At 47.7% G+C, this 10,257-nt stretch overlaps 1 protein-coding gene across 8 annotated transcripts in view; it reads right to left on the reverse strand.

Annotated features, from left to right (window-relative positions):
• MARCHF7 (membrane associated ring-CH-type finger 7) overlaps window positions 1-8,357 on the reverse strand; it is a 36,500-nt gene extending 28,143 nt beyond the window's left edge. For 4 of the 8 annotated variants that reach the window (XM_054044823.1, XM_054044821.1, XM_054044822.1 and 1 more), the window contains exons 1-2: window positions 8,220-8,242; window positions 1,088-1,256 (exon numbers count right to left, since the gene is read on the reverse strand). In XM_054044823.1, coding sequence (XP_053900798.1) covers window positions 1,088-1,246 — 159 coding nt within the window. In that variant the 5' untranslated portion in view covers window positions 1,247-1,256; window positions 8,220-8,242. Of the gene's footprint in view, window positions 1-1,087; window positions 1,257-5,325; window positions 5,501-7,250; window positions 7,369-8,219; window positions 8,244-8,278 lie in introns of those variants that run through there. The other 4 variants (XM_054044819.1, XM_054044820.1, XM_054044818.1 and 1 more) reach the window with 4 other exon arrangements.
• Window positions 8,358-10,257: the final 1,900 nt, after the last annotated feature.

A 10,257-nucleotide genomic window follows, 5' to 3' on the forward strand; every position in this document is an offset into this window, starting at 1 on the left:
GATAAAAATAACTTATGTACAGTATTGTCTGTTTACACACTTGTGTAAACTAAAATGAGGTAAACATGACAAGGCTAATGAATCAGCTGTTAGTACACCTCTACCTCGATATAACTCTGTCCTCAGGAGCCAAAAAATCTTACGACGTTATATGTGAAACCGCGTTATATTGAACTTGCTTTGATCCACTGGAGTGTGCAGCCCCGCCCCCTGGAGCGCTGCTTTACTGCGTTATACCCGAATTTGTGTTATATCGGGTCACGTTATATGGAGGTAGTGGTGTATATTGTGTTGAAGCACCCCATTCCAGACACAACTCAGCCTTCACAGAGAATGTTCTAGTTAGCACCCCTTATGCTATTATCTCTAGTTCTGCTAGCATGCTGGAAGAATGACTTAAAGCCTGAAAGCCTTCTCACTCCTTTATATCCTTATTCGTGCCATACAACTTTCAGACACAAAGAACAGGAGTACTTGTGGCACCTTAGAGACTAATAAATGTTAACAAATTAACAAACTCCTGTTCTTTTTGCAGATACAGACTAACACGGCTGCTACTCTGAAACTTTCAGACAGAACAAACAGTTAAGCTATACCTGATCTGTTGTATTTATTAATTGTGCTGTCATTTTTAGAGTTGAGACCTTTTACACCATTATCTAAAACTAAAATGCTGTGCTCTGGCAATACTGAAACTTATGGTCTCCACTTCTCTGTCAGGCCAGAAGATCCCGATTTTACTTCCCTCCAAGATCCTATACTATAATCACCATCCCAATATGCATAACCCTGTGTCTAGGACTCATTTAATGATGTTCCTTATTCAGGAATTGATTTAAAATGCTACATACCAACAGTAGTGGGGAAAGATGGTAAAACGAAGTGACTCTATGCCATTTCACGGCAGTGCAAAGCACTACCACTAGCAAGGCCAAATCTTTGCATTTATCTTGTTTGTGCGAGAAAACATGTTGAAATTCCTCCTTATATTGCCCTTGAAATTGATCTTAAGAATCCTGCTCAAAAGAGGCAGATATAGAAGATTTTAGAAGGTGTTACTTCTAAAAGCAAATATAAAATGCCTTACCTGACATCCAGAATCCAGTCTCAGTGAAGATTCTCTTGTATGATATGCATCAGTTAAACTGCTTCCTCTGCTTCCAGACAATGTTCTAGCACTTAAAGAGGAGGAACTGGAGGGTTGAACTGATATCCTTCGAGGAATCCTTGAAGGTTTAGACTCCATTCTGAGTGTTCTACATGAGACACAAGTTATTTTCCCCTCCCACCTTTTTTTTTTTTTTTTTTTCTTTTCTAGTATAGAATGCAACAGATAGGTATGTTAAGTTTGTCATCAATACTTATTGCGCACATGCTTTATATAGTGATTTTTAAAGCACAGGCCTGGGAACCAGGCGACCTATCTTAATTCTAGAATTGCCATTAACTTGCTATATGACTATAAGGTAAACTGCATCACGTTTTACCTTGGCTTTCCTATTGTAAAATAAGGATAATACTTCACTACCACCCATTTTATAACTCATTTCGTACTCCTTTGGTAAGAGATGCCAAATAAGTGTAAAGCATTAGTTACCTACTAATACATACAATCTCCCTCAAACAAAATTAAGTGATTTGTTTTTCTCTGCTAGGTCTTGGCTAAAACTAAATTAAACTTTTGGCTTTTCACATTTTTCCACCAAATCTACCCTGGTTTAACATTTCCCCAGTTCTTAGAGGTCTTCCCCCTCCCTCAGTCCATCTACCCACACACTTTCCTTTGGCAGGAAGGCAAATAGGCTTGTGTTTGGTGTTTATTTAAAAAAAAAAAAAAAAAAAAAAAAAAACGCTTCCTTCCTCTATACTTTGCTGTGTCACCGAGCCATGCATTACACCTACAGCATCAACACTTCTACTTCAGTTGGCTAGACACCTGACTGAAGAGCGTCTAGCCAAGGGATTAAAGGTACTATCTGTGTTCCATCCCACTCCCTGCAGGTCCAGAAAGTGGGTTGAGAAACTCTCAAAGTAATTTACATTGCTACTGCACTGCTCTCTCTTTCAGTTCTTCTCTTCCTACCTCTATTGTGGATGGTATCCTTGTAGTGCTTTCTAAGCAGCAGCATGAAAGTGGCATGAGCTTTGTCTTTGTCAAGGACACAAACATGCTACTTAGGTGTGCAGAGAAAGAGGACAATAGAGGGACCTCCTTCTGTACTACCACCTGCACTCACATCAGGGTTAAATTAAGGCAATCTGTGCCTAGGGTACTAATCCACAAGAGGACCCACTATCACACCTCTCCCAAACAATGACCCTGCCATAATACCACCCTCCTTAAGGTAGCCGCATGCTTCTGAATTCAGATGACTGGGCAGTTCAGACCTCTTAGCTATTGTTTCATGCCCTTTGCAGCTTCAGGCAGACATTGGGCACAGGCCTGGTCTACACTTAAAATTTACGGCATTCAGGGGTATGAAAAAGCTGCACCCTTAAGAAATGCAGCTATACCAATAAAACCCCTGGCATAGGTGCAGTTAGGTCAATGAAAGAATGCTTCCATTGAGCTTGCTACCTTCACTCGGGAAGGTACCTTTTGTCTACACTACAGACTTTACAGCAGCACTGCTGTAAGGTCTCCCATGTAGCTGCTCTATGCCAGCGAGTGAGAGCTTTCCTGCCAGAATAATTAAGCCACCCCTAACAAACAGCAGTAGCTATGTCGCAGAAGTGTCTCCTGCCAACATAACGCTGTCCACAACCAAGCTTTTGTCTGTTAAACTTTTGTCAGTCAGGAGTGGGGGCTTTCACACCCCTGACGGACAAAAGTTCTAACGTAGATGAAGCCATAGTGTTCCTAAAGGAATGGAAAAAGCTCTTCTACTGCCATAGGCTGTATCTACACTACAGGATTATCCTGGCATAACTATGCTGCTATAGTACCCATAGGGTAGACATGGCTTCAGTTCATATTTTAAAGCTCTTCCTGGCATGCATGACTTGAAACTTATTCTGATTTGATAACATTTTACATCCACCAAGGGAAGAAGTTACAGTATAGTTTGCAGGATTTCCATGTATTTGTCACAATAAAAGTTTCACAAAAATCTTTGTCAGAATCAGTGGCTCCCTAGAGTGTTCTAGATAAGGGATAGGGAACCTATGGCACGCATGCCAATTTTCAGTCGCATTCACACTGCCCAGGTCCTGGCCACAGGTCTGGGGGAGGGGGCTCTGCATTTTAATTTAATTTTAAAAGAAGATTTTTAAATATTTTAAAAACCTTATTTACTTTACATACAATAGTTTAGTATATATTATAGACTTATAGAAAGAGACCTTCTAAAAACATTAAAATGTATTACTGGCATGCGAAACGTTAAATTAGAGTGAATAAATAAAGACTCGGCACACCACTTCTGAAAGGTTGCCGACCCTGTGCTAGATATTTTGAATGGTAACTTAAGACACTTAGAAAACATTAAACTCCTACATGGAATCATCTCATTTTCCAGTTCTAGTGCTTCAGGGCTTGTCTACACATAGATGCAGGAATAAGGGTGTTAATTTTTATAGAATATCAGGGTTGGAAGGGACCTCAGGAGGTCATCTAGTCCAACCCACTGCTCAAAGCAGGACCAATCCCCAGATAGATTTTTTGCCCCAAATCCCTAAATGGCCCCCTCAAGGATTGAACTCACAGCCCTAGGTTTAGCAGGCCAATGCTCAAACCACTGAGCTATCCCAATTTAAAACAGAATAGCTATTCTAGACTGTCTTCACATGGAGTTATTCCCGAATAAGGACTGTTTAAAATAGTACTATGTTAAAGCACACTGGGGAACTGTTAGTACATACCAGCAGGGTTTATGTGGACCAGTTAAGTGTGTGACATATTGATGCACTTTAGAAATCACATCCCATAGTGTGCATCACCCCATTGTGTAGATATGCTTTTATTTCAGAGTCATTTTTAATTTTTTCTATATAGCTTTTCCCAAATACCTCATGTGTAGATGAGCCCTTGACAGTACAATTTAACTACCTTAAAGGTAAACACATGACTTAAAAGGATTGTTTTAAACCCAACAAAAATTAGTAGCGTTAGTACCAGGAATTTGAGCACAATTTTACATAGGGGGGGACCCACCGCAAAATTGTGTCCCAGGGGACTTAATCTAAGTGATAAATGTAACTTTAGATATTCAAATTACCATTGCATTACAATGTTACATAATTGTGTTCCACAAACTGGGGGGGGGGGGGAACATACTGGTTGTCTTACCAGTGCTAAAATTGACAGCTTTGTGTATAATTACTGGGTTTGACCATACTTAGCTTAAATAGGCTTCCTTGATTGACAACATTCCTCTATTCCCCGACACACTCACTAAAGCATTTTACTAGCTACAGCAATACCTGCAAATTACACAAGTACACAGCATTGTCGGTTTACTTGACAAATTACATTGAAAAGGAAACCTCAACTGCCAATCATTTTGGATTTTTACTCAGAGGGGCACTGGGACCTTACCCAACTCCGATCTCAACTGTGGCAGAAATATGAGTGAACATGGATTCAGTATGGATTCAAAGTAGCATATTTTTGCAGGTTCTAAAATCCATTTAGACACTTAAGGATTAGACAGTTACACTGAAAACATTCAAAGTAGATTTGTGGTACTGAAAAGAGTTTCTATAAAAAAAAAATAAACTTGTAAAATTTTAGTTAAGTGTTCAGCCAATTAATAATTGGGTAGACTATATGTTAAAAGCTAGCAATTGGCTATGCACCAAAATGTAAGTTTTAGTTCTCCAGAACTTTGTTTTAGAAGCCCATAGACTGGGCTCTGAGGAAGTGCTTAGCACTTAATCCCCAGGAAGACTGACTGTTGCCCAAATCAGTTCAAAGTCCACCCCAGACAAAAAGGCATGGAGCATTTGATACTTTTGTCACTACAAGTAAACTCCTAGGCCAAACCACAGCCATGGGGTGAGCCTCATAAGATGCACAGAAGTAGAGACAGTGTTCAGCCAGTTCTGCAGAAGAGTTGCTGCAGATTTTACTGAGAGGGATGTACTATGTACTCGGCACAATCCAAAAAAAATATCACTGCATATTAAAAGGAATGAGAAACTAGATGAACAGTGCAAGAATCTACTACTGAATTGACAGAGTGGTGTCTCCTTATGATGTCCAGTTCTGAAAAATATGGGGTACATCCCTAATTGAATGGACATGAAAATCTTTTCATGGATAACTGTTTTCCTTACTATAATAAGGGTTACTTCTAATACTGAAGGTACTTTAAGATCTCTTACCACTTTCTTATGACAGTCCTAAGTTTGATGAGAGGGGCTGAAGCTTCTCTAAATCCCATTGCCTCCTAAACGCTTAGGTGTAGCAGAGGGGTAAAAGATGGCGTTGTTTCTCCAACTACAGTACTGGCAAGCCAAGAAGCCACTGTCTTACCCTTCTCACAATCCATCAGTGCCTCTAGGTACAGTAAAAAAGGAGAACCAGGCTTAAGAGTCTACCAGTTCACCACAGAGAAGAGACGGAGATGATAGGGATTAGCATTGACTTGGAGCCTCTCCAGAGTCATCAGCTCCAGGAAAGGAAGGAGAAAACGAACACTTCAGCTTGGTGTTTCAAGAACAATCTTTCTGCTCCACCATAGGGAGAAAAGAAGCAATGCTTATGGGTCCTGCAATTTTAGCTTGGAGGCATGTGATGAGGGGACCACCTCAGATCTCAAGTAATAGAAAATTCAAGTAATTTTTCTGGAACTTGACAGCTAGGAAAAAAAACTCCTAATCCAAGCATACCCAAAAGATTTAAAAACCGAAGACAAAGAAATTTCTAAAGCTACTGGGATTTTGGGAGGACCTTACTAATAACTTTTGAACACTTGGACTTTAGATCAGGAGCTATTTTTAATCAGAAGAGAATCGGGCTGAGGGGGGAGACAATGCATTTACCTGTCTCTTACAGCTGCTAGAGGCCAATTCAACCATTCTGCAGATAGGGAAAGCTTGAGTGATCATCTTAACTTACACCAGTTCTGAAAGGGCCTCAGTGGGCCATTGCAGCACTACACAATAGAAGTGTGTATATGCCCCTTCTGTCATCCCAGAATACTTCATGTGGAGGGGGTGCATAGAGCTAGCATCCCTACAGCTCTGCCTGTTAGGAAGGCCTCTGCCTCAGGAGTTGGGGGAGTGGGAGAGACGGTAACAAGAAGGGTCTCTTATGGATGGTTTATGTTCCCTTTCCTCTGGCACATAGGATCATAGTCTATGAGGAGTGGAAAGGACCTCAAGAGGTCATGAAGTCCAACCCCCTCCTCAAAGCAGGACTAATCCCCAGACAGAATTTTGCCCCCTATCCATAAATAGCCCCCTCAAGGACTGAACTCTCAACCCTGCGTTTAGTAGGCCAATGCTCAAACCACTGAGCTATCCCTCCCCTCCGCATGATCATTCCTAAAGTTCCCTCCAGTGACTAGTTCTGGCATAGTGGGACCCACAACAAGGCAATGATCAATTACCCTTCAATAGCCATTCCCACCTCCCCAAGTCTCCTGTCTTAGTGGTGGTAATGGGTAGGAGAAGGAATAAGTGAGACTTCTACATAGATATACGATTAACTCTGAGCCCTCCCAGACTACTCAGTCCATCGGGGTCAAGTTTCTTTCCCAGACTCCCTCAGGAAGATGGGGCTACTCCCCCAGCCTGGCAGGAGAGGGAACAGGGCAACTCCCTGGCCCAGCGGAGGGAAAGGGGAGGGGTCATGCAGGGAGCAGGGAGGGAGTCTGCGCTGCTCAGCAGGCCCGACCAGGGGCTGGGCTGGTGTTGGGGGCACAGGCTGAGGCTGGCCCCAGGGCGAAGCGGTTCGGAGGGTGGCACGGGCAGGGCTGATCCATAGCTGGTGAGCTGGGGACAGAGCGTGTTGGAGAGTCAAAGCAGGTGGCGGCGGGGGCTGGTTGTTCGTGCCGCACCTGGCAGGGTGGGCGGGACAGCGGGGGACGGAGAGGCTGAGTCTCTCCGGGTCAGGTAGAGACCCGGCTGCTCTGCGGCCCAGCCCGGCCGGGCCTGCTCCTTAGGCTGTGGCGGCGGGGAAGCTGCTGCCGCCACAGCCTAGAGACAAGATGGATATTGCGGGCCTCGACTTCCGTCAGTGTCGCCCGCCCCGCGGCCAGGCAGGGGGAGCCCCACACCCCGAGCCAGTCCTGTCCCCTACTCACCCGAGCCTGCGTCGCGTCTCCTCTAGTCCCGTCCCAGACACCCCCCGCTGCGGGCGGCCCAGCCGCCTCCGCCTGCAGAACTCACAATGGCGACAACTCCGAGTCGCCAGTCATAGCCCCGCTGACGCCCCACCCCTCCTCCGGCTCTCGCGAGAACGGGCGGGGGAGGCCGTTTCCTCCGCTCTCTCGCTGCTTGGCCCTGTCCCCTCGCCACAGCGGGGAGCCCCGAGCCACTCGGGAGAGGAGGAGAGTCCCCAGCGCCGACCCCCCGTCTCCCGTTACCACGGGGGGGGGGGTGTCCGATCGATCCCCCTCTAGCCCCCGGCGTTATTGCGCCAAGAGATGGAGTCCAAATGCCTCTTCCTCCCACCCCATGGGGCGTGTGATGAACGCTCCCAACGAGCGGTCCCAAACTTACTCTGCTGCCTCCTGTCTCCCCCCCGAAGAAGGTATAATCGTGCTGGGGCCCGGCACCACCTGAGTGCTGCTGTCCCTAGGCTTCAAAAGTCATGACTCGAACTCCGCGCTATTATAACAGCCTCAAAAATCACGGAATTAAAAACAACCCCACGCTTTCTCGCCCTGAGTCGGTAGGGGCAAGGCTAGGGTGACCAGACGGCAAAAATGAAAAATCGGGACGGGGGTGGGGGGTAATAGGAGCCCATATAAGAAAAAGACCCAAAAATCGGGACTGTCCCTATAAAATCAGGACATCTGGTCACCCTAGGCAAGGCATCGCAAGCCCTTGGAGGGGTGTAATGATTTCAGGTTCAAAATCTAATCTTAAAACCACCCAAATGTGGGCCTCCATGGCCTGCACTGTAGGGAAGTTCTCTCACTCTCTGGCCTCTAGGAGAGTTGCCACTCTGCCTTTCTTCATCCCCGCTTACCTCAACCTGCCTCCCTCTTCCTCCTCCTAGCCCGTTCCTGTTTCTCTCCCTGTCCCACCTACTCCCCAGCCCCACTTACACTTCATCTTCTTGCTCCTCCACGTTTACTTGCTCCCCATATTTTCCCTTTCCTCTTACCAGCGCCTGCCCCCTCATATTGACTCTGCTTCTTTAGCACATTACATCTCCTCAGTCTCTTCCTGTCCAACAGAGCTGGTCAAATATTTTTGAAATTCAAAACTGACCAAAACAAATTTCACAACGTTTGTTTGGTTTTTCAACAGCCCCACCGTCTAGATTCCTAAACAGAGAGCCCAGAGGGTGGCAGTGTTCCCTGTAGGCAGCTTGGCTTCAGTCCCCCAGGGAACAAGAGGCGATGGCAGCACTCGTTTCTACAGGCAGCCTCACTTCGTTCCGCAAAGCTGCAGGGAAACGGCTGTCGTTTTAACTGAAGGCGGAGACTTTCAGTTTGTACTATTGTCCTACTAAAAGGTAATAGGAGATGGCAGCCATTTTGATTAAGAGCAAAAGTTCACAAGATTTGTCAAATCGGCAGACTGAGAAGCTGTGAAGCTAGGGTTACCATATTTCAGCGAGCAAAAAAGAGGACGGGAGGAGCCCCGCCCTAGCCCCGCCCTGCCCCTCCCACTTCCCGCCCCCCCCTGACCTCCCAACCCTCCCCCCGTTCCTTGTCCCCTGACTACCCCCTCCTGGGACCCCTGCCCCTAACTGCCCCCCAGGACTATCTAAGCCTCCCTGCCTCTTGTCCCCTGACTGCCCCAACCTTTATCCACACCCCCACCCCCAGACAGACCCCTGGGACTCCCACGCCCCATCCAACCACTCCCCACCCCCTGACAGCCCCCCCCCAGAACTCCCAACCCATCTAAACCCCTCTGCTCCCTGTCCCCTGACTGCTCCGATCCCTCTCCGCACTCCTGCCCCCTGACAGCCCCCCCCCCAGAACTCCCAACCCATCTAAACCCCTCTGCTCCCTGTCCCCTGACTGCTCCGATCCCTCTCCGCACTCCTGCCCTCTGACAGCCCCCCCCAGAACTCCCAACCCATCTAAACCCCTCTGCTCCCTGTCCCCTGACTGCTCCGATCCCTCTCCCCACTCCTGCCCCCTGACAGCTCCCCCCCAGAACTCCCAGCCCCCTACCCCCCCCGCTCCTTGTCCCCTGACTGCCCCCTCCTGGGACCCCTGCTCCTAACTGCCCTCCAGAACCCCACCCCCTACCTAAGACTCCCTGTTCCTTGTCCCCTAACTGCCCCCTCCTAAGACCCCCCCCCCAACTGCCCACCAGGACTCTACCCCCTACCTGTACCCTGACTGCCCAAAACTTTCTCCACTCCCCCCCAAAAGCCCCCCCCCCGTTTCTTGACTGCCCCCTCCAGAACCTCCCTGCCCCTTCTCCTGCCCCCCTTACCCTGCTGCTCAGAACAGGGTGTTGGGCTCTGTGCGAGCCGGACACGTGGCTGAGCTCCCCAGCACAACAAAACCCGGTCCCTGGCCCTGCACAACAAAACCCGGTCCCAGGTCCGGACCGGGTTGCAGGGGAGAGCTGCCCTTGTATCAGCACAAAGTGCTCTCGCTCCCGTTTTGCTACGCTGCATGGCAGAAACCGCTCCCAGTTGCAAAAGGGGAGGGCTGCACTTTGTGCTGAGACACTTGCTCAGAATGCAGGGCGGAGCTCCTCTCCAGCTGCTCCGGAGTCCAGCCCGGGACTTTCCTGCAGCCCTCCCAGCCGCTCACTCTGCTGTGCCGGGGGAGGGGGAAATCCCGGACATTGTGAGTGCTTTACAAATTCCCCCCGGATGCTATTTTTAGCACAAAAAGGAGGACATGTCCGGGTAAATCCGGACGAATGGTAACCCTAGTGAAGCATAAAATCATGATGGTCCTTGGGATAATATTGAGAGAGCTGGCAGCTTTGCACTTTCCCCCATTCTTAGAATCACCACACCAAAGAAGACCACTCCCTGGTTTTCGACCAGAACACCTGGTGGAAAGGGGACCCTGGTGGCTCCGGTCAGCAATGTTGACTGGGCTGTTAAAAGTCCGGTCAGCAGCACAGCAGAGTTAAGGCAGGCTCCCTGCGTGCCGTGGCTCCACG

This window comes from Malaclemys terrapin, chromosome 11, assembly GCF_027887155.1.
Source record: "Malaclemys terrapin pileata isolate rMalTer1 chromosome 11, rMalTer1.hap1, whole genome shotgun sequence".
NCBI lineage: Eukaryota > Metazoa > Chordata > Testudines > Emydidae > Malaclemys > Malaclemys terrapin.